The 25,215-nt window shown below is 42.9% G+C and overlaps 1 protein-coding gene across 2 annotated transcripts in view; it reads left to right on the top strand.

Moving 5' to 3' along the window:
- Positions 1-25,215, top strand: part of ssbp4 (single stranded DNA binding protein 4) — an 83,523-nt gene that overhangs the window by 6,259 nt on the left and 52,049 nt on the right. For both annotated transcript variants that reach the window (XM_018667380.1, XM_018667381.2), the window contains exons 2-4: positions 3,997-4,069; positions 8,702-8,763; positions 15,854-15,938. In XM_018667380.1, coding sequence (XP_018522896.1) covers positions 3,997-4,069; positions 8,702-8,763; positions 15,854-15,938 — 220 coding nt within the window. The remainder of the gene's footprint in view (positions 1-3,996; positions 4,070-8,701; positions 8,764-15,853; positions 15,939-25,215) is intronic.

Here is a 25,215-nt window from a genome sequence, read left to right as displayed (position 1 = left end):
TTTGTCTTGTAAGCATCTCATCTTTTATTCCTGAGTGACATGATGTGTAACTAGTGCAGGGTTCACAGGGAAGGAATTCAGGTTTACAGTATCCACATAGGGAAAAAGCTGGAGCTCTGACCTTCAGTTTCCCTCTGACACAGCTCTCCTGTACAGTACAACCCCCCACCTCCACCTCCACCATGTCTCCTTTATCTACCTGGCTTTCCTCGGGCTCTGCTCCATCAGCTCGCAAAAAAAGTCTCCTCCTCAGCCCAGTTACACTTACTGCTTCTGACAGAGTAACAAAAGGTGTCCCCTGAAGCCTGGATTGAATGAGTGTTTTTAAATAATGCATTGCAGCCGGGGCAGGTGCCCATCGCTAGGGCACAGAGCCCCTCAGATCACACCAGGCTCTGCCATGAAAATTTCATTGCTGCAGTGCTCATGGGAATCACTGTTCGATGCTGTACAGTGTGCGCAGGGTGTATAGGAGCTGACGCCTGCCTCTGGGTATTTCACACTGGAAAAGAAGACCTTGGGGTTTCTTTTTTTCCCCCAACATTTTACACCAATGGACCCATTTTACCTAGAGCCCGGGAAAATTAAACACCCCTGAACAGCTCAGGTTGATGTTGCAAAAGCTACAGGTTCACGTCCGTGTTACAGTGATTCACCAAAAAAACAGAAAACACCAAAAACAAGGGGAAAAAAAGACAAATCTGAATTTAAAGTGGTGTGACGTCCACCCTAGTTTCTGCAGTCTCAGTTTGATTTACTCACTAAAATACAGCCAAATGCAGCTGCCAAAATCCTGATGAGAGAAGAGAGGACCTGCACACACTCATCTGAGTTGGCTGCAATTATTACCATGCGCTCACAGCTATTAAGGTTTATGAGCACCAGAGAGATATATGTAGACGTCTTTTGACCTGGGTTTTGCCCCTCAGGCAAAAGACTGCCTTAACTTATGCCAAGAGTTTGTTGGGTCCAGAGAGAAAGATTGCAGTCACTACTTTAAAAAAAATAAATCCTCTATTTTTTCGGATAAAAAACCCCCCAACAAAAACTCAATTTCTTTCTGTGTTTTCATGTGCAATTAACAGTCTCACTAACATTCTCAGTCAACTATAAGGCAGCTATGTTAGTCACTGGTCTTATGTAAAACACAATAGCCAATCCTATCATTATATGTTATTAGCTAGACTGATATAAAGGTATATAAAAGTTGGAAATTGCATTTCTTATTCAGAGGTTCAAGAACCTTTGATTTCTCTTCTGAAGACAAACTTATGCAAATAGAGGCCTCTGAAGCAATTTCATTACACAAATTTACAGGCAACGCATAATTAAATGTGATAGACTTGTTCCTAAACGCAACACTGATCAGTTTCACTTGATGATACCGGAACAGCTGCTCCATTTGAGATCAATATTAAACATTTACAACAGGCAGTTTGCTCCTACTAATCCTCTTCTGTACAGTACAATCTGTGACCAAGCCTTTAGTAATGACACTGACCACCCGTCCATTATCACTCAACACAGACACACACACAGAAAAACTCTATCGAACAACAAATCCCCTTTTTTTTAAACAGCCTGTTTACACTAAATATCTGAAATGTGTGTTGATACAGTTGTAACTGATGTAAGAGTGAGAAATACAAGAGGCGATAGCATCTAGTGTCTAATGCTAGTTGAAACTGGTTTGGACCAGATGTAGCAGATACTTTTATTAGCAGATGGCTGTTGAGACATTGCAGTGAAATTCGGTGATATCTTTGAGAAGATAAAGAATCAGGTTGTTCAACTCTGGCCCAGCTCATTATTGATTCATTCAGTATCATCCTGCATCAACCCAAACATTATAACTCTGCGTCTGCTCCGGCCTTGACGCATGTGATCAGCATAAAAACAGTCGGCCACCGTACACATGAGCACAGCAGCTCTCCTCTTCTTCGTTTCATACTTGGAGACGGTTGCATACAGATGATTGTAGGCCGTGTTGTCTGTCTAGCAAAGGTTTCTTTTTTCAGAAATGGTCAGAGTTAGGGGCCCATGTGTGTCTCTCTGCGGGTTCAACATCTGAGATGTTTTTATTTTGTTGCAGACACAGAATAAGACAATGTTATTGTTAATATGTAGTTCTTCGTTTGAGTTTTGTGAAATCTAGGCCAACTGCAGTAGTCTTGATCCCTTCTTGTCTCTCAGTGATTTTACCAGAGCTAACAAGGAGTTGGCCGTGACAAGTAACAAGGATGAGTCACCTGTTGAGAGAAAAAGTTTAACGATCGGGCCCCAAAAATCACACTCTGTGATATGGAGATGTGTGATTTTAATTGAGCAGACTCAGATCAATTTACTGTCTTTAGTAAACTTTCAGTCATTTTGCTTTCTCAGTCGAAAACAGGCCTTTGTTCAGTCTAATATAGGCTGAAGTGATCTAAAGGAATACTTCAACATTTGGGGAAATACGCTTAAGTAGATTTCTTGCACAGAGTAAGTTAGAAGATTGGCATCTCTCTGTCTGTCTGTAAATTTGAAGCAATAGACAGGAGACAGTTAGCTTAGCTTAGCATAAAGACTGGAAACAAGGGGAGACTGCTAGCCTGAATCTATCCAAACATAACAAAATCTGCATACCAGCACACCTAAAGTTTATTAATTAACATGTTAGATCTTGTATGTTTAATTTGTACAAAAGTGAAGTATAGAGATGACACGTTGTGCTTCTACAGGGGGTTTTACACTGTATATCAGACTACTTGGCTGGAAGCGGTGACTTCATGGAGTTTTGGTTGGCAAACTGCACAGTCAAAATTTGCATGACTTGTTTAAAATCATGTAATAGTGAGCCAAATCAATCCAAATTATTAGTATAATTAGTTTACATAGGTATGATTTGTTCTCCCCATGACTAAATTGTTCAACATGTCAAACTAGAGAACAATTGTCACATTTCTCCTTTCAACCAGAGTTTCCACTGTTACACTCTGTGTTTGTTAAAGGCTGTATTGTGTTGAACCATTTTTGGGAACATGCAAAATACTGAGGTATGCAGTAAATTGTTTAGTGCTAAAGGATTTATGACCTTTTGTTTTTTTGCTATCTACATTAAATCAAATGGCTCCTTGGGATGTGAAAGGTTTGTTGGTAGAACCAAGCCCACTGAGAATCAACACAGAACTTTTCAGCCCTTTGCTACTTAGCATTTTACCAGCTATATTTTGGTTGTTCTTTTAGCATTTGGTTGACCCCATTAAACTACATGTAAATACATGAGTTTGATGAGTCAGAGCTAAAATGTGAGTATTTGTCAGGATGTGAGATTTAGCCAATGGGATTCTGATGTTGCTCTGTGTCTGCTGGTTATGATAGTTATCTGTAACAGCTTGATAGGTTGATAATATTTGACTGTGTTTCTGTGAGTTTCTTTAGGGATTTTTCATTTTCAGAAAATAATTACAGTTTATTGTTCAGCCATTTTACCAACCCTGTGCCTGATGCATAAATAAGCGTCAACATGTGTAATTAGTGGAAACCAGCGAGCAGTGTGGTAATATCTGAGTCCAACTTCAGCCACATCTGAGGATATTTTTCGTCTGTCCATGTTCGTCTCAGAGTCTACACTGTTTTGTTTTCAGCCTCTATGCCTCAACAGCAGAGTTCCTAAAACCACAGGGATATGGCTGAGTGCCATTGAGGCTCTTTAGCTCAGAGCTGCAGAGCTTTACATCACACATTTACAGCCCCTCCGCAGTGTATATGATCTTCATACTGTAAAATCTTGTTTATCCAAGCTGCATCTCAGATGACACAGTGATGATTTTCTGCCTATTGTGCACATTTGCTGGACTTTGGTTGATGGGCTACATGAAATGAAACAAGTGCCATGCATTTAATCTTTCAAATGAGCTCTGTTTTCCAGGGTGAATTGAGGAGTAAGTGGAATGTAAAAGATGTGATGCTCAACACTGACTTCTCTCTTTCTCTCTCCTTGTCTCTGTTTTCCAGGTTAGCTTTATATGTGTACGAGTATTTGCTGCATGTCGGCGCACAGAAATCAGCACAGACCTTCCTGTCAGAGGTAAGAAATTCTTTCAGTTCAAGCTTCTGTTCATAAAGGATGAGAGTGATTCCCCCTCTATTGTGTGACCAGGAATGGAATTCGCATTATAGGTTGTTCTGGGTTCAAGCAGTGGTTGAGTAATCTTACTACAAGCTGAGGTCTGGACTTGAAAATTGTAACAATATTAATATGTTAGTAAGACCCTTTTTCTTTTTCTTTCTTTCTTTTTTTTCCTTACAGTGGCTAAACAACAGCAGTGTTCTTTTTGCTGTTTATTAATTTGGGACGATGTAAACATGGCATCGGTTGGGCTACTTAATGTGATTACCCGCCCTTCATTATTAGGTCTAATTTGTAATCATAAACTCTGTATAATTAGAGCAGTTTGACATAGTGTAAGCATGTGTTGTTGCTCGCCGTCAGCTGTGACATTTAGAAACGAAGCCAGTCCCTGTTAAGTTAAATCGAGTGTACCTTTAGTCTTTGAAACCATTCCAAACATAACCATTTGTCCCAGGTCTGCTAGACTTATTAGTCCTATATTAGGCCCCTGAACTGTCGAAGAGGTAAGGGCTCTAATGTGTTGCATCCTCTTCCTTAATGGACATCCTTCCTGCTAATGGTACTGTGTCCAGACCTTCTCTTGTGCAACACCTCTCCTGCCCACTGGCTTTATTCAGCTCCACTTAATACACTCCCCAACACAGAGAGATGACTTTAATGGCAAGCAAGGGCTGGTCTCCATCATTCAACTTTAATACTGACATCATTTATCTGTCATTTCATCAGGTGAGCTTGGTGTAGAGTCACACAGAGATACTGTTGCACCCACATGAGCTCACAGATGAGTGTTACACACAAACGATGCATACACCCAGCACTGACAGTGTAGTGAGCAGGGAGGCTTTAACAGGCAGTTCAGCTGGTCGCCTGTAAAAGTGCTGGCAACAAGCTTTAATGAAGTGAGAGAGTTGAGTTTTAAATTAACTTTATAAATTATTTTGTAGAAAGCAATGAAATTACATAAACAAATATTATATTAAAGGGGCTGTTTGTAAGTTTTGCATGACTACGTAGCCAGTGTTAACATTAATGGCTGTTTACTAACCAGTCTAGAAGAAATGTCAGCATCAAACTTCATTCCTTTACTCACCAAAAGCTGTTTCCATCAGTTGGAAGCAATGACAATGTTTTGCTTTAAGTTTTATCCCTTCTTTTCCCCTACTGAAGTTAGCATGCTAACCAGCTATCCCTGGCCCCGCTGGCCAGTTTCAATCACCTTCCAATAGGGACTCACTGTAGCAGCCAGACTGCTCTGAGGAAGTAGCGCTGCTCAGAATTTGTATTCTAATCTCTAGTATTGTAAAAGCAATGATGTCTAAAGCTCTTGGTAATCACCATCATCACCACCTGCTCCTGACAAGAAACCATGTTTGGTGACAGAGAAAACGTACTAATAGAGAAAACGTACTTAAAGGAATAGTTTGCTATTTTGTGAAATATGATTTTTCTCTGTCTTGCTGAGAGTTATGCCCTAATTAATCATTTAAAAAGTCATATCTCTTCCAAATAAGTTGACAATTGAAGAAAAAAAATTGAAGAAAAAAAAAAAGAAAAAAAAAACCCCAGAAAACAGAAACTAAATCACACTCGCTGGGACGGATGCATCAATCAGACTCAATCAGACAGAAATTGTTTGCTTATAGTGTGCAGGCAGGCGGGCGCGGCTGCTGGAGGCCAGCCCAGCTGCCAACAACCAGGAGCGGACTTCTAAAATATGAAGCAGAGATGGGGGGAGCAGCACAGGGAGATTAAGTGGTTGGGCTGCAGAGAGCCTCACTGACATCAGAGCCCTTGTGGGTGAATCTTCTCCCAGAGATTGAGTGTTATTGGTGAGCTGCTGGAAAGGGGTGAAGTTCTGGGTCGCAGACAACCAGAGACACACACACTTAGTTGGTCTTCAACAGGAATTTGAGCAACATACACACCGACACACGCACAACAGCCCATGTCCACGAGGCATGCATGCTAAGACTGCTTAGTCAATTTGACGCCACTTGTCTCAGATGTTGCGCCTGCAACAGTGAATTGCTTAATGATTTTGTTTATTTCAACCACGGCTTAGTTCCTGTTAAGTTGTCTTATATGGTCAGAGTCAGTGTATTAGGATTAGACCAACAGTAATGGGTACATCTGAGCAAACACTGCAGCTTGACCTTTCACCTTTTCCCCTTCATGTGGTTCTAGCTGTAGGCTTTAAAGTGTTGAGGAATCTCTCATGAGTATTTGAAGAAAGGCTGCAAACAGACAGATTTGTTATACTCATCTACATCAGTCAACATCCAATGACTGTGTTAGAACTCACTCATTGTTCTGCAGCTCTTCTTGAAGTACTCAAGACCTGATCGCCTTCTCCCTGCTTTGATTTTTCCCCCTGTGTCCCTTTCTGTTATACTTTGATCATCCCACTTTTTCCCTCCTCTCCCTCTCCATATCCTCCTGTTAATCCTCCTCATTCCTTGTTTTCTCCTCTTACTACTGCTACTTTCTTCTTACTATAGTGTCCAAGAGTGCTCAGTGCACTGCATTGACACCATCCCTGTGCAAGCAGCTCATTACGACCCATAGTTACGTTTTATTGTCGGGCGACCTCTCATAATCTAAGGCTCAAGTAATTATGACGGGAAGGAGGAGGTTGGGATGGGTGGATGGATGGGTTGATAAAACACAGGACTGTCACATAAGAGACAGCTGTTTGTTTCCCGTGTGAAAACAGTATCCAGCGTTGTTTCTTTTACCCATGAACATCCCTTAACCATGTGTTAATTTTTGTAACCATGACGATGGAAGTCCTCTAACCTTAACAAAGTACCTTGCACTTTTACTTAGTACTTTTAACATACGCTCAACCCAAATCATGGTCCTTTCTTAAACCTAACCAAGGAGCTTTTGTGTCTAAACCTGACCAAATTGTGGCCTTTCTACAACCTGTTTATTATTGTTACAATGATGGTGGAGGTCTGGTAGGCCTGCCGTTGGTGCACTCCTATGGGTCATATTTGAGGGCAGGGACAAGTGACTTGTTGACTGTATCCTAAGAAAATATGAGCAAATACAAGAAAATAAAGGAAACATCTTCACCTCTTTTGCAACATACATGTGTCATTGAGAAAAGTAAAAAAACAAGAAGAAATATGAATAAATTAAAATTAAAAAAGTGAATAAAATGCAAGAAAATTGAGAAATACATTCAAAGGACTACACAAGAGGCATGAAAAACACACTACAAAGAAAGAACATGCAAGCATATACAGACTTGAATCAATGTGGTACTGGCAATACTTCTTTTTGAAAGCTTCTTTGAAAGTTGAACTGGTAGACACTAAATCTGATAAACACTCTCAAGGCAAATGGTAGGAGTTATATCCAGTATATTCAATAATGTTCATTTTACAGCATAGTTACAGAGTTGTTGACTTCAGGAAAACTTCTGTTTCATACAATTTACACCATGTCTATGTTTGCTTCTGTTTCCTGTATTTGCAGTGTGTTTCTTAATGCTGCATATGTCTAGTCAAACTAATCAATGTGTTTCTCAGTTTGCAGATTATTTTATGTATTTCTGTTGTTTTTTCTTAAATCAACATATGTGATGTTAAAGGGGTGAAGATTTTTCCTCAAGCTGTGGTGTGTTCAGCTCTCTCAGCCTCTCTAAATCACAATCCCTCACACACACACACACACACACACACACACACACACACACACTGAAAAACATGCACAAATGTTTCAATAGATAAGGGACTTCTATCCTCATAGGTAGACTGAAGGCACACACACACACCTGCTCAGTGCCATCTAATGAGAGTGCTATCACCTGGACTCTCCTGCCTCAATTAGCCTCTGTTCCTCCTTCCGTGAGAAGCACACAAACACACACACTCGCGTTTATAGTGTACACACAATACACTTCTGTCCCCAAGAGGACTTTGTTACTCCATGCTCTCCTGCACAGTGCAGCACTCAGCTCTTTAGCAGCATTAAATCAACAGGCCCACACCCACATACGGCACATCACATCACTATAAAAAGCACAGGGGAAATCTATAGAATAGACACTTTAATAGAAATCTGAAGCTTGGATCTGTTTTTCTATATACAGTATATATTTAGAAAAATAGAGAAATCTTGCTGCTCTCATCCTGTCCTCACAGACTCTAGTGAATCATCTCTCAGACTGTATGCATGCACTGAATCTGTGTGTGTGTGTGCTCGTGCGTTTGTGTGCCGAGTCATGTCAGTAGGAGTGTGTGAAGCAGGCAGCAGGTCTGCTATCTCTCACTGGATCTTATCTCAGTGTCCAGATACAGGCAGGAGCTCTGCTGGTTTGTGAGGGCAGTGGAGAGGGCTGCTGCTTCAAGACAGTCACAGTGTCTTATCCGCAAACTTCGCACTGCACTTCACTGTGCTGCCCATCGGCCTATTTCTCTATCTGGCTATCGCTCTGTCTGTCTAAAGTTGGGAGGACAGTTGAGCAAAATGATTACATTATGCATAAAACATGCTGCTGATGTCTAATTTTTCATTTCCCTCCTCTGTCTTCTTCCCTCAACCTTTTTTTTTTCCCTCTATCCCACCTCTTTCTCTCAGATCCGATGGGAGAAGAACATTACACTTGGGGAACCTCCAGGATTTTTACACTCATGGTGGTGGTATGTATATATTGACCTCCCTCTCTCTTCTTTTTCTTGACCACACACACACACATTTTTTTTACACACATACACACAAACGTTTTTTACAACAGCTCACATTCATACTGCAGAAGTACTCTTGATGGTCTGAAAGAATGTGAGGGACAGTAATTGCAGGGAATGCTAAGTGCATCATCTCACACATGTTTAAGTGCTGTACTCCTGGCATCCCTCTGATTGACAAGTGAGCTAACTTCCTTTGCTCTGTTATTTAAACTGAACAGTTTAAAGAAATCAGGACAAAATTAAGACAGCCCCTCCCCCCCACATTTTGGAAGTGTAGTTCCCATGATGCTTTGGGGTGAGGGTGGGGTGTAGATAGGAAGCATAACGCTGCTATGGATTTTGTGAGTTATGCTGTGAGCAACGATTTTAGCCCCCATTTTTTTAGCCTGTATTTGCAAATTGGTGCCATTAAAAGTATGCTGAATTAACTATTAGCAGTTCTTGTTTGCCCTATACTCATGGGTGTGCAGGAAGCTATTACTGGATTCCTGTGATACTGAGGAAAACGTAAACATGTGATGATTTGTAGGCAAGTTCTGGATTAATGAGGAACGTCATTTTTCTATGATTTCTAAAAGGGGTTTATGGACATATATTCGTGACTGACATCAGAGATAGTGATACCTACAGAAAGTGTAAGTCACACTGAATCTAAGAAGTATCATGTCTATGTGTATTATTATTTACTGATAAGGAGTGCCATTTTTGATGTTTGAAACATCTGCTCCATTGTTTTTTTACTTGATGATCTCTGACGTGGGCTGTCCCTCTTTTCTTTCAGCTTCTTTAAACAAGTCTGTCAGATCTGTTAATGCTAGATAAATAGAGAACAATGTTTTCTGTCTCACTGGAAGAACGGGGTCAGCGGGCTTACGGCCTGACACGTAGACTGTTTTTCTCCATGTCTGAATTAGATGGAATGGGAACACCCAAACGTAGGATTCCCTCTCTCTAGTTGTCAGGCCAAGAGCTAGAAAATCCAACTTTAAGTGAAAGAGGGGAGCAGACAGGCAGTAAGGAGGACGCTGGGCAGCTGGATATATGCAGACAAAGAGACAAGCAGGCAGACAGGCAGGGAGGTTGAGAGGCTGAATCCTCAGCAAGGCAGCACGAGAGGCAAAGAGAGCCGGGATAAGAGGTTTGACAGGCCCCGCTTTGTTTGTCATTCATGCTATCCTGCTCATCCCCATAGCCCCCTGGCCGGCCCTGTGTAATAAACCCGGACATGCGGCTTCATTCATTCATCCTCTCTGGCCCCAGCGTGTGTTGTAATTGTGCTGCATGTTGACACGGTTCATAATGGTCCTTAAAGAGCCTGGCTTCTCTCAACCTGACAGCTCTCAATTGGACAGCTACCAGTAATACTGACAGAATGACATACACAAACATACAGCACTGTGTAAGTTTGCTCTCGCCTCTGCCCGAACCAATAAGAGGGCTCAGGGAGACTGGCCCAGTGTGTGTGTGTGTGTGAGAGAGAGAGAGAGAGCGAGAGAGAGAGGGAAATAGAAAGGGAAACTGTACTTCCTTCTAGTGTGTTTTCTGACTGTATTGATATATTTCAGCAGAGTGTGGGAGATGACTGTGTGTGTGTGTGTGTGTGTGTGTGTGTGTGCCGGAGAGCAGTTGGAGAGTAGGCTGATGATTAGCCAGACTGAGCAGGGCAGGGCTCCAGTGTAGTATGACCTAGCTGAGGGGCGTCTGTCTGGGCCACGCAGCACGTGGACATGGAGACTCACTGGGGGTGGGGTCCGGGGGTCGGCCTGGGGGGAGGGGGAGGAGGGGGCGGAGTCCCCTGTCCAACCCTATGCCACCCAGCAACCCCCCCACCCCCACCATCAACCCCCCCCTTCAACCTCCAGCCTCCCCCAAAACAAAAGCTCCAGATGGTAGGAAAGCCACCAACCTCCCTCATCCCTCACCCTTCACTCCCCCTCCCTCAACCTTTGTCTGGAGGCCTGTCCCTTTGTTTGCGGAAGAGAGACCCCCGGACGGATTAACTCTTTGCATTCCACCCTCTTTTGTGTTAAACAGCCAAATCTAAGACCCCGACCCTACCGCCATCCCAGCCCCACTGCCGTTGTCCCCTCCTCAGCACGTCACTGGGGTTTTCTTCCCTCCTGTTTCTGCCTCTGTTTCCTGTAGGACAGCGTTGGTAGGTGGTGAGGGGGGTGCTTCAGAATAAGACCATGGCTGTAAGAGGGGGAGGAAGAAGGAGGCTGGTAGTGGGGGTCACTCATCCACATCTGTTGTTATGGGTGGAAGGATAAAGAAAAGGCTCAGCAAGGGCTGCAGGTGTTGATTGTGTCATTAGCTCCCTCTCCATTGGCTGCTGCTAGTTGTCTCCTCCTTATCCCAAAATCGATTGCTTTAACCAGTTTTCGCTGGATGGCCGCTGAATCCTCAATACACACCCCCAACCCCCCCATCGTAGAAAACATTAACACACAAAAACCTCAGCACAACAACACAGTATGTGGAGGGATCCTCTGAGTGATAGCCTCTGGCTGAAATTGTTGTTTGTGAGGGGCAGAGGAAACAGTGAGAGTACAGCCATCCTCTGCTCCTAAATGTCTGGACCGCTCTTTAGAAACATCAGTATCAGACAGTTGTCTTCTTCCTCTCATTCTCCCTCTCCTCTCATTGTCTAATTTATCCTTCTTTCTTCACTTCATGTTGTTCAGATCGTAAATACGAGGAGCCGAGTCAGAAAAACCATTCACACCAGCCTCCTAATTGTAATTCAGAGTTGAAGACATCGGGAATTTCTGACAGCTATGATATTTCCCACTGGCTGAAAAGAAATACAGTGTCAACAACATGGTGGCAAAATGTCTGGAAAGTCTCCATCACTTGCATCTAAATATAATCCAACATTAATACTGACACAGTCAATTCAGCTGATTCAAAAGGAGCAACACACTGTTAACTTAAATGGAACAAAACAAAGATGGCTCTAGTAGGCTATTCATCTGGTGTGGCTACAAGAATAGCAGTAAGGGTAACCATCTTGGAATCATGCAGGAAGTTCTCTTCTCAGTCTGCCAGTGTTTCATGAATTCACCATATCCAAATACAGTCCAAGTCCTGTAGAAATATGATAGTGCAGGTATCAGGTACTTTCTGGAATCGCAGACAACAAAGAACTGGAAGCAGTTGGGTTTGGAATAAATAGAGCTTTGTTCCGCCACCATTCATAACTGCAAAAATTTCAGACTAAAATGGATAAGCTCAATTTTGCATCGCTGGCCATCTACAAACGCTCTTGAAACACATGTTTGAGGAGAATGAACACGTGGAGAGTCAAAAATCGGAGAAGCAAAATGGTGGCATGGTTGGAGTCACTTGCGAGACAGGAGACAATGGTACATGTACTTTTGCAGAGACAGCCCGTGTTAACTTGCTGTCTAGTTACCAACCAAGGTCAAGAAATGTCAGAGATTCTAGCACTACCTAATTTACTGCATGTGTCAGTTCATTTTTGCTCTGCCACTTTCCTGTCCACTTTCACTCTCTCAAGTCTCCATCATGTACCTGATAGCAGGAATATCCTCCACCCGACAACACGCACACAACTGCATTTTTTTTGTTGGTTTCTCTTAAGCTGTTAATCTTCTTGCAGTGACAGTTGCTATATTTATTAGACACAGTCCAAAGGGAGTGTTCCTGATTTACATGGCACAGTGATGTTGTTGTTTCCTCCTGCTCGCTGAACACACTGCTGCTGCCAGGAGAATAGCTGCTACTTGAGTCAAGGTAATAAAGACAACTGGAAGGGTTGTGTTTCTCCGCCTCCACTCTTTGATTGCAGCATTTTGTCCCATTAAGAAGAGTCTGTTCTGATAAGGGAAGGGGACGGCATGGTTGGCGCTCTCTAACTTTATTTTTTTTGGACTCTGGCTCTTTCACTTATGCTCTGTGGACCTCCTTATCTCCATTTGTCTCCATCTCTGTCTTAATTTCTATGTCTCCTCTCTTCTTTCTATCTGGATAGATGGCTGGCCAAAGACATGCACAGGATTATCATGTAGACCTTCCACGAGCAGCCTGTCTTTCTGTGTCTTTGTTTACTCTCCTTATTATAATGGAAAAGCAAATTGTAACCACTGGCTTTGTCAGACCACGGTTAATTGCAAATAATTATCGTGATGGCATTTAATTTTAGTAATTGTCTTCTTCTGGACGGCTGGACGCTAATCCCTTCCTCCTCTGTTCTGGATACAAAGTGTGTGTGTTTGTGTGTGTGTGCTGACAGTGCCAGCTCCTCTATTTTTTTTTTATGCTTTGTTTCTCATTTGAATGAATAAAACAGACTTTGCATGACCCTGCACTGCAATTTAGATCTCTCCTGTGACCCTTCAAAGTAAGAGCAGTTAAAAGTTTCCCTCTTTTCTGAGTTGTGTGGCTCAGATACCAGCAGTAACTACCCATAATGCCATAAAGAGCTTCCCATGATGAGATGATTAGATTGAAATGATTAGATAATTGGATAGAAAATTTACTATTACAAGGGTGTGCAGTGTACAAGATTTCTTGCAGATTGGTGGTGCTAATTAACCGCGAATGTTGACTTGCCTGATAATTTCTTAAGATTAACGTCTCTGAAAGGGAAGTGACAACAACTACGACATGGGCTTTCCCTCTAAATGTGGGTGGGACTGAGCTAATAATGGTTACATCCAGCTTTTGCCTGCACTGAGTCTGTCTCAGCAATACATGAGCTGGTACAGTAGAACACATTATTTTCCCCTGGCTGCCGCCTGACCCTGAAAATTTAGTTTTCAGAAAATCTGTGTTTAATTAGAACAGTACTAGAGTAATTTGGCTTGCTAATGACCCCTCTCATCTCCTATTCATCCCATTCTAACTCCATACAAGAAAATATATCCCATGTCAATCAGTTAAAATAATAACAGAATAATGAAAGTCTTGGTTTCTATGTTTTGTCCCGCCCACCAGTGATCCTGCCTCAGATTATGCAGAGAGACACAGAATGAAATTTTGCAGCGTGGCTCAGATAGACGCAGGTCAGCTGTTCAAATCGCAATATATTTCAGACACACATGCAGGCCAGGAGATGTTAGATCACCTTGCCCCCCCCCCTTCCCCCAGTGCCTGTACCTGGTTGTGTCTTTTTCAGTAACAAACTCAAACCTGCGTCCCGTTTCATTTCCCTGAGAGCTGATTGGATTTGTGATGGTTGCGCCTTCTCGCCGCAGCCCGTCTGACAGAGCAGCAATCTCCTTAACACCAACCGATAGATATGATAATGTACGCTGGCTTTATTGTCGAGTGACAGAAGGGCAGCACAACACACACACACTCGCACCATATGTGTTCCTTCAGCGGCCTCCTTGTCTAGAGGGGACCCCAGTGCTTGCTGAACGCCTCGGGGCACCAACTCTGTCTTTTAATCTTTAAATACTTTAATAACACGTTTCTATTTTAGTTCATATGCTTTGAGAGCTTGGCACTGGGTCGCTGCAGGGTTTAAATTTATTGTTCTTTTTTATCTTTAGGACACCTATCGTTGAACTCATGTTTTCTTGATGGCCAAAAATCAAAAGAACATAAGGGAGAGTGTACATCAGTGATCCACAGTGTTTTATAGGGACCCTATTTAGGAGATAACAACACTAAAGCGTGCAAATCAAACGTCTTTTACGAGGGGAAATGACCAACATGTGACAGGGTGCCACTGAACGATTCTCTTGACAGTTCTGGGCAATCAGCTAATATTTTCTGCTCCATTTCGCAGTCTGTCATATCAAGTGTCATGGCTGTTCCTAACATCAGCAGAAAGAATGCCTGTAACAGTTTATTTGCACGTTTAAATGACAGCAAAAATTTCAGCAGTTCCTTTTTTTTGTATGCTGTCCATGAAATCAATATCTTGAGGAAGGAGAACTCCTTAATGTGGACCGGCTTACCAGGTACTTAATTTCAGCACAGTAATTAAGGGCCCATTTGGAGTGGGACCTGGTGGCCCCTGCTGCCCTGGAGGAGGGGGATTGGTCTAATTAGCCAGTATGAGTGTGGCTGATTGGACAGTAAGTAACATAATCACAGCTGATTGGTCAATAACCTGCAGGTCAACAGGGCAGGCTGAGAGGAACATTTAGAGGCTAGTCCTCCCTCAGTAAAAGCTTTAAGCCGCAAACTTCAGGCTGGACTGTACGGCTGTGGTGGCTACTCTTTATCTCACTGTAGAGGGTCCATTTTTTCATAGTGATGAGCGCTAAAAACTGCCACAAAACCTCTAGTTGATTAATAGATTAGTTGATCAACAGTAATTCAGTCAAGTAATTTTATCAGCAAAGATGCTTAAAAGTTAACATCAAATTCATTGCAGGTCTTGTTTACATGTTTATGGGTCAGATATTTTCTGATTTATTGTGTTTTATTTAGTAAAATGAAGATTTAGGTATGTTGCTCTTACAATAAAGACATTTATTAAATTGGGACATTAAACTCTGCTGTCAACAGATCTTCTTTCATACTGTTACATTTCAGTCAAGTTCTTATGTGGCTTCTTATGTTAAGTTGTCACAGTTGTATTTATGATTTGATAAATAAAACTGAGAGACTAATGAGTAATGAATAATACTGACACGAGTCTCCCAGTGTATGATTATTCACTTTAGTTTTTGTTGCTATATAATCATTATCTTCATCTAAAAAGACGCTTTTGTGAATGCTGAGTAATCCATTTAAACACTGTTGTTTTAGGTTTGTGAATTGAACAGAAAATGTGTTGATATTACTTAAAAAACAACATTAAAAAAGTATCATTAATGTAATGTATCATATTCATACCAGTACTGAAACGTTTCAAACACCACATGCTTTAGTAGTCAAGTTTCTTGTACCTCCATGAGGTCACTTTAACCACATGCACTCAGAACACTGTACACAAACTTGTCTCCATTAGAGATTTGCAACCATATCCACAACAGAAACACAAGTACAAGGAACATTATCTGTCTGTGGGTCACACAGGAAAGTGTCTAACTGGCGTTGCTCTCTTGTCCTGTGTGCACAGTGTATTCTGGGATCTGTACTGCGCTGCCCCGGACCGGAGGGAGACATGCGAACATTCCAGCGAGGCCAAGGCTTTCCATGACTATGTGAGTGAACTTAACCAACCCTCGGCTCGTGTATGAGGGGCGCAAATACACACACATACAGCCACCACTTGGATGCACACATTCACACGTGGTTGTGAGCATTTTTATGAGCACACACAGAGTGTGTGTCAGAGAAAAAGGGACTATTCTGATTGTGATAATGATGCTGGTTCTTGTTTTGACATGTTTCTTACTGTCTGCGTGTCTGGTGTGTCTGCTGCTGCAGCCTCTGTTCTGGATGGGACAGACTGTGAGCCAGACGTCTGAAATAGCCTGCTTTTAAAAATGCAGCACCTCTGACTACCAGTTCTATATTTTATGGGAAAGCCCTTATACTTCCGTCTGTGAATTTTTAAAAGTCTAAGACACGTCTTCATGCCATGCTGTCTCATTTCACACAATGCACCTTGATCATTTTTCTAACACGGGGAGCGTAACGCTGTAGCTCAGCTGCTGGCTGCACTTCCTCGTAACGCCAACCCCTTGACCCTTCAGGTCTTAGCGAAACTGTCAGCATGAGGTGAAAGGTCACGGCGCTGCCCGGCTATTTATTGGTCCACCCATGGTTTCAGTAAAGGTCAGAGCACATAAAGCAGCTGGCCGCACATTAACGCACGCATTCACACACAATACATACACACACACACACACAGGACACGTTTAGAGCTGGACAGGCTTTTGCTAGTTTTGGCTGCAGGGGCTGGACAGGGTGATGAAAGGTCAGGGTCTACAGCCCCCTTGACCCTCTCATCTTCTGAAGAGTTGGAGCAGTCGATCAGTAACTTATCAAACACACGCACACACACACGATTATGAAGAGCTGCGTGAGTGGATTGACTGGAGTTAAACGTCTTTGTTGGTCCAGTTGTAATTATTGCAAATGATCAGTTTGATTGTCTCCATCAGATTGAGTTTTTAAATGGATTTCTGTTCTTTACCTTGAATGTCTTGGCTTGTCCACATGATATTAGATATATGCATCATGCTGCTCGAATCATATTTGACTAAGGATTACATGGGCATGGTTTAGGATGTTGACTGGACAGGCTGCTTGGGCTACTAGATTATGGTTCCACCTTGGCAGAAGTGAAACCTAAAATGGATTAGAGGTGCTATTCTTACCACACGCATTTCATTCAGGCTGTTTTAGCCCGTGGCCACTCACCCATTCAGTTGAACTCTCTTATGAGGTTTGACAGCAAAAGTGTGAGTACTTGTCAGCCGAACAGATTACATTTGTTGTGCATGTACTGTGCATATGTGTGTGTGTGCGTGGGCACGAGTTGATGTGTGTGTCTCTGTGCCTGTGTGTGTGTGTATTGGACAACCATAAGATTAATTACATGGTTAATTAAACCTAGTAGTTAATTAAATCTGACAACTGTGTCTAATTAATCTAAATGCCATATAATTTCCTACACCTTTCTCTAGAGGTAGGCCAGCTGGATACCTGCGTGTCAGCTCTTTAACTGCTCCAGTTTGACAGGCCTGGTCAATATATGGCTGAAGTTTCAAGCTTTACATTCTGCCGTCGTGAAAGTTGCATTTTAAAAGTCTGTATGTCTCAGTCAGCACCAGCATAAATCAGTTCGGATCAGTAATTCTGTGTTTGACCATAGAGGGAATTAATGAAATGTAGACTTAAATTGGAGAGCAGGGCTTGAAATACAGGAGTAAATTAGGAGGCTATGAGGTCTGGTGAGCTCGTCTTTAACAGACAAACACATAACTCTGTTGTTCAGTGACTCAGACAGTGTTGTTTGACCTTTGACCTGGCTCAAGTTCAGGGGGTCAGAATGAGTTGTCAGATGAAGAGGGCTGATTTGCTGGTGACACATCAGAACAAAACAACATTAATTTAAGAATTAGGTCTTGCCTTTTAACTCCTTGAGATAAAGTTTTCCCTTTTTAATTTCCCTTCATGTAGTTTTCAGGTTGGAAAAATTGTCTGATTCCAAAGTCATTTCTTCTTTATGATGTTTACGCTGAGTGAAGTATTCAAATCTAAGACTCCATGATTTTATTGTTTAACAGTTTTATCAAATGGAAATATTCTAGATTTTAGATTCTTCAAAAGTCAGACTCCCATTTTCTTTCTTTGGAAAATTTGTGATCTCCACCAGAACTGAAAATAAAGTGTCTTAAAACAGTATTTGGCTGCACAGCAGGAGCTGGTAATGACTGACCCAGTGAGCCGCTTGCTTTTAATGATGCTGTTTTATAATAAAGGAATACTATAAATTCAGCTTTCTTTGATTTGGTCCATTGATGATTGTAAATAATGGAACCTCAGATTTAACCCAAAACCACAGTCAGCGGTGAAGCGTGACAGTAAAGTGTGTGTGCGTGCACAGAGGGTGTGGCAGAGGCTAAGACAACGTAAAACGCAAGAGTAGGTGTGGGTGAGCACATGTGCTTTGTGACTGTTACTCTGTGTGTGTGTGTGTGTGTGTGTGTGTGTGTGTGTGTGCGTGTGCGTGTGCGTGTGTGCCTTTGTGCGTTTGTGTGACAGAGAGGCAGCGAGAGTGTCAGGGTCGAAGCGTGTGAATCCCCAGGGTGATGAGGGGTCTGTCTGTCTCTGATTAACTCTGGCTCCTTGGTCCCTGCAGACCGACGGCCTGATCAAGTCTCTATCACGGCCCCTTGCTGATAACGGCTCCCTCATTCCCCCGAGTCGCCCCAGATCACAGAGTGAAAAACAACACAGCTCCCAGGAGTCGCACACACACTCCGCTCTGCGTGTTGCTCAGCAGTAATAGTGAAAGAGGAATGTGCGCAAGATAAACCCGGATTGTTTTATTTATGCTTTTTTTGTATTTATATAATTTACGGTCTTCTGTGGTAGCTGCACTGTCAGTTTATTGTGGATAACAGTGAGAAAATATCAGCCCAACACTGTAAAATTGATATTTAGAAATACAGTTTGCTTATTTGTTTCCTGGAACTAATTTGGTTGCTAGGCAACGTTGAGCCAGAGTAGAGTCTTAGTTACAGATTTGGTTTGGCTCAGCTCAGTTTGGCTCAATTTGGCCCGGTTTGAAGGCACCTCTTACTCAGCCCTGTCCTACTGGCCCTCATTGAGAGCGATGATGTAGACTTTGTGGACTCTCCAGTTTGGGAAAGATAATGGAATATAATGTGCTAATCCTCAGATCTGGGGACTGGTTGACAGCTAATCCAGGGGAATGTGGTGGGATTGGAGCCCTGGCCGCACTCCCAGAACTGGAGGCCTCTGACTAGCTGGATCGCTGGTTGGCTTCACCCCTGGATGGCGAATCTGCTATCATAGCCACACGCAAAAAAAACACTCGCACATGCAGGCGCACTTGTGTGCATATCACACACCCACACTGGTATGCAAATGAATGCTCACTCTCAAAGAAAGCGGGATGATACTGTATCATAAAGAGCTGAAACAGCCTGAAGTCTTGTACCTCTGTAAAGTAATTTAAGTGGTCTCTCTTGTCGTCTTAATTGTTGGAGTTGTGTTTCTGTCCCTCCTCTTCACATTGCCTTTTAATCATGTTTATTCCCTAAAAGAGATCTGCACATCTTATAGTCTTCTTTTCTGCAGGAGTTTGGATGTGCCTCAAAAGAGCACTTTGTTGAGGAAATGTGTTTGATTATAAGAACATGGCTCATCTTTAGTAACTCAATATGAATGATTAAAAGACTGAAGCTTTGTGATGAAGAAAGCATACATATTGACGAGTGAGCAGGCTTGCTTGTTCACACACACACACACACACACACACACACACACACACATATTCTTGCTCACATTAAAGCAGGCAGAAGAATGAGTCTCTGTTTTCTCCCTCTCTGACACACACACATGCTCACACGTGCACAGCCCCCCCCGCCCCCTTGCAATCACAGACAAACAGTCTTTCAGGAAGTGATACACTCGGCCTTGTTGTTGCAGACATTTTGCTTCGCCCCAGCCAGAGGTCGCAACCCCAAACATCTGCGATTCATGCCAATCCGGGTTCACTGCCTGCGGAGTGTCACAGATTTAGTGCCACAAGTGCGTCATTCACATCGCAGTGCTTCACTGACTCCACTCAGCTCTCGGCTCACTGATGAGAACTGTCATGATGATGGTAGAGATGGAGGAGTCAAATATGGGCATCTGACATTTTCTTTGGAAAGTCACACCTCATCCAAAAATAGACAGCATTAAGAAAACCAGTATGAATGCATTTGTGAACTGAAACAGTCTGTTTCCTGCTTCTCACATGTGAGAATTTGCTGTTTTAGCAATTGATTATTTTCAGGGTTTGGGCTCAATTTGAAGACGTCACGTTGGGCTGTAAATGATGATTCGTTTTTTAGAAAATAATGACCATCACAGTTTGACCAAGATGACGTCTACAAATGTCTTGTTTTGTGTGGCCAGACTCCAAAACCAAATACACAACTTCCTATTGTATAAGATCACAAAAGGCATCAAATCCACACATTTAAGAAGCTGGAACAATCACCATTTGGTACTTTTACTTGAAAATGACTCAAATGATTAATTGATTATCAAAATCGTCACCAGTTAAATTTCTGGTCATCTGCGAATCAGCTAATCATTGGAGCTATAAATCAACTAATCTGCAAATAATACAGTGAAAATAAATGTTGCAGCCCTAATCTGATCTGTTCCCAGCATGCCGTGCACAGACTGTAGATAGATGGAGGTGCACTGTTGGCTGTTGCCTGGGGATTCTTTGAGAGGGTTAAACATTTGTTAGGCTAGACCACAGTAACAGGTGGCACAAGGGGAGGAGCTGCACTCTGTAAACAACCGTTGATGGCCAAGCCTTTGTCTGGACTCTGTGTGTGATTTTGTGTGTGTTTTCCATCCCCACGACACAGCTCCCCGTGTTGCCATACCAGGTGCTCACTCGTCTAATTTAATGCCACACGTCTGCTGAAACCCTTCCTTCTCTTTCATAGCCGTCTTTGTCTCTGTCCGTTTTCTTCTTCTTCTTCTTCTTCTTTTCTTTTTTAGCAAAGACAGAATTTACTCATCCTGCACTGTTTTTCTTGCTTCAATCCCTCTCAGGTCTTTTTCACCGCCAACACCTCCCCCCCTCACCACCACCGCCACCACCACCATCCTCCACCTCCCCCTGCCGCTCTTTCTTTCCTTTCCTCTCCTCTGCTCCACGCTCTCTTTCTTACTCCTCCCCCCTCTCTCTCTCTCTCCTTGTTGCCTCCCTCCCTCCCTCCCCCTCTCTCAGAGGAGATTGATTGGGTAATCTGGCTGGGTGCCAGCAGTGCCCGCTTTCTTGCTTGGGGGAAGGAGAGAAGCGGGGGCGACATGACGACATGCAGGAATAATAATAACATCCATAAAATAGGCAGAGTAGGTATGGATGGAGGGATGAGGAGAGAGAGAGAGCGAGCGGGGGAATGGAGTCGGCGTTGGCGCACTGATATCTTCTTCATACAGATTCTCCTGGCCATTTTCGGTTTAAATATAGCCTACACACAAACGGCATGCCACAACATTGTGTCTCCATTTCTGTCCGTCTCTATCTGTCTTCCTATCTCTCTGTCCCCCCACACAGCCCCTCCCTCTTCACCACCTCCATTCGCGCCTGTGTCGTCTTTTAATATCAAACAGTGCGTGGAGTGCAGGCTGCAGGCAGATGGGCGTTGAGCGAGAGGACGCTGTCTTTGTGTGCCGTTGTTTACTGTTGTTACCGTCTAAATGAAAAAGGCCAGTAGGCTCCTCTGTCTGTGTATACCTTTCCCTATCTGAGGGAAGCAACAAAGCCTGAAAGTGCTGCCCTCAAGCTGTGTGTGTGTGCGTGTGTGTGTTCGGCTGGAGGTCTGGAAGTGACAGAAGCAGAAGATCAAATATTGTTTATGATTCCCTTCCTCGCAGGTTCATTCTGGGCAAGCTTAAAACTGTGCTGTGGTTTATAGCATTTGATCTCGACTCAACGCGAGCACGCGCTCCCGGAATCTGTGTTTGACGGAGACAGACGTGGCGACGCGGACAGATGGAGACAACAAACCGGGGGACAGGGACGGAAAGACAAGTGACAGAGGGGAGAAGAGAAGGGGGAGAGGGAGGGAAAAGCAAGAGGGAGTTGAAGAAGGAGGGAGGGAGATGTGTCAGCATGCAGGAAGAAAGAGGCATCTGAAGACACTGGGGACTCTTTTTGAAGTCTGCATTTTTCGTAGTTTATTTTAGTTGTGGTGTGAGCTATGCATTGCATCCTTCTAGCCAGAGCAGTGTAAATGCCATGAATCTGCCTGCACAAAGTTATTGTAGAAGCCAAACCCTGCAGCGTTCACTTTCCCTCCTCGCATGCAGATTTCCATCCCAGTCTCATTTAATTTCCCTAACCCAGTTACCCATGAATGCCCTCTTAGTTGCAACATCATCATCCATAAAATTTAAACGAATGCTTTAAATGAATACTACATTCTGGGAAATAGTGGCAACTCCTCGGGGTATTTGTTTATCTCTCCCAGTGAAACTTGGGTGAGAGCCGCCAATTTTGTTTCAGTTTAGTCATTTTCAGGAAAATAAATTATGGTTCAATAATTAAAAAAAGCAACATTCATCACTTGTTTGCCTCGACTGTAACCAGTTTACTGTGGAGAATTGAAGTGAGCAATTTGTCAGGGGGTTGGAAGTTCGAGGGTGACCTTCCATGCCGGAGGTGTTTATGTCTGTGGCATCTTGTCTTGTGGTGTTTCTCCTGCCAAGCTTGCATCTCCTGACTCTGCTCAGACATTTACGTACACATGCAGGCACAGACACACATACATACTCTCTCTCTCTCTCTCTCTCTCTCTCTCTCTCTCTCACCATCTTTGAAGTTTCCAGACATTGGTGAGTCCCAAACCACATCCACTTATCCATTTATCCATTGTGTAAAAAGACCCTGTCCTGCACAACACGGCATAAATTACTGCAATTATGATCCTTCTGCTGTGTTTGCTTTTGCTTAGTTTGAACTTTCCTCTGGCAACCTGCGCTATGTTTTTATAACTCTGTGTCCTAAGTCTGGGCGGTGAGGGCAGAACAACCTGGTAGAAGGTTATAAGAGTGTGAGGTAGCTTTGTTGATTTTTCTTTCTTTCACCGTTTTATCCAAGTAAATTTCAAGGAAGCTTTTCTTCAAAGTGAAGCAGCACTTCTTGTCTCCAGTCGACTTTTCCAGCTGTGGCGCTCCCTGTTCTCTCTTCCCAGAGCCAAGCTTGGAGCAGCACTCCATTACTGCCGTTCCTCATTAGGTCTAAAACACTGACGATGGTTACCGGGACTGTCAGGCTGGTCCCAGGGAGTGAAACCTATCTTTAAACATACACTCCTGTTGGTTAACTCGGGGAGTTGAGAAGCCATTTCCTTCTTTTACGCTTAGTCCCTAAATTAAATCAGCTCACAGTGGAGCTGCTGCAGTGGACATAATATGAGAAAAGTTTGATTTTGAAGTCGAGCTTGATTGCCTGCTGTTCTAAAAGTCCACGAGCGCACATTAACTGTCCGCTGAGGAATTTAGCGTTTGGCGAACTGTGCAAGTGAAGGATAGAAAAAAACTGGGATGTTGTGTGAGAGTGTGTGAGGACATTTTTAAGGCTGTGAGATTATGGATTAAATGGGATTCGCAACATTTGATGTCACAATGTTCACTCACAATTCTTAGGAGCAAAAAAAACATACTGCATATATGTTTTTTTTTTTTTTTTACATTACATGCATTATATGCTTAAAAGCTATTTGAAAAATAATCACAACAAAATAATAATAGTAACCCACTTTTATATTAAGTAATAAGTCCCCTTATTTTGCCCTGAGTTGTGTGTGTAGGTGTTCTTTTATGCCACCTGCAAGGCTTAGTGCAGGGCAAAAAATAAGTCAGTAACTTATTACTTTGAATGCATGGTAATAACTGAAGGCTACCCAGATGAGTAAATCAACATTTTTATCACTTTTTCTCTCACCATGGTCCATGGTGGCAGGACAGTCAGAGAATGTTGTTTTGGACAAATACAGGATTTTACATATTCCAACAAACTATTTTGATTGTTTTCCCGTCACCATTGTTGACAGGGTTTGATGATTTATCAGCGCCGTAGATGACCCTAACTTTAAGCAAACATGAGGTTATTTTGCGACTTGTACTTCCCCCTCTCTTCTGTTCCGTCACACTGTCTGCTTTTTTATTCCACATGTTGCACACTTGTATTTACATGTTACAATACCACTGGTTACATCAAACAGAGGCCGGTGGTTTTTACGGAAAGGTTGTTCAAATCACAAAGATTAATTAATGTTGATTGCGACACTTTCTGCTAGTTCCTACAGAACTGCTTTTCTGTGTAAACCCCAGCTTTTGCTGAGTTTTAGTTTCATCCTATTTCTAAGGACACTATAACAGTCCTTTTTCTAAAAGTCACCCCCATTTCTTTGTCCACTCCTTACGATATTTCTCCTTCTCACACACACACACACACACACACACACACACACACACACACACACACACATTCTGTCCTGCCCTTTCTCCTTTGCCTCTGTCTCTCTTTGTGGCACTGGGCAGGCTTGTAGCTGGCAGACGTTGCAGCCTGGCACAATGTGTCCCTGGCACAGCGTGTGTGTGTCTGTGAGTGCGTGTGCTGTCTTCTGCTCAGCTCTGCCAGTCCACCAGTCTCAAGTACCAGCTGGGCACCCAAACTCACAACCAAAATAAACTGGCCGCACTATCAATGAGCCCATGGGTGGAAGCGTGTGTGCATGAGTGCGTTTGCTTGTGTTTATGTGTGTACGCACACGTACATGTCTACGTGTGTGTGGTGCTGATCGGACACCCCACTTATTAAGTCTCATTGAACTGAGTGGTGAAACAAACACAGTCCTTCCTCAGATGAATGCCTGAGATGTTCGCCTGTCTCAACTTTGCATTACACTGAAGCCCTCCCTGCTAGGATTAAAGACTAAAACAATTACAAAGCCTTATTTGCAATTTAAATTCTCCTAAATGCAGACTTAATCCCCATTTTCCAAAGGCAGCAATACTGAGAGGCAGAATAAGTGTGTGAGAGAGATCCAATTCAAGCCTCTGCTAGGGTTTCTGTTGCTAAAATAACACTTGCTTTGAGCTGGTTGAGTTATATTTGGAGAACAGTTTGTTTCTGTTAAAAACCTGTCTTTGTAATGACAGCATGAATGCACAGAATCTGCAGGGGAGATGCTGATTTTCACACTATTTGTGCAAAAGAGACGTACTCATGTCCCCGGAAATATTTGCATTTTATTTTACTAT

Source organism: Lates calcarifer, linkage group LG17 (genome assembly GCF_001640805.2).
Source record: "Lates calcarifer isolate ASB-BC8 linkage group LG17, TLL_Latcal_v3, whole genome shotgun sequence".
Classification (NCBI taxonomy): Eukaryota; Metazoa; Chordata; class Actinopteri; family Centropomidae; genus Lates; species Lates calcarifer.
This window is presented reverse-complemented; position numbering and strand designations above follow the sequence as displayed.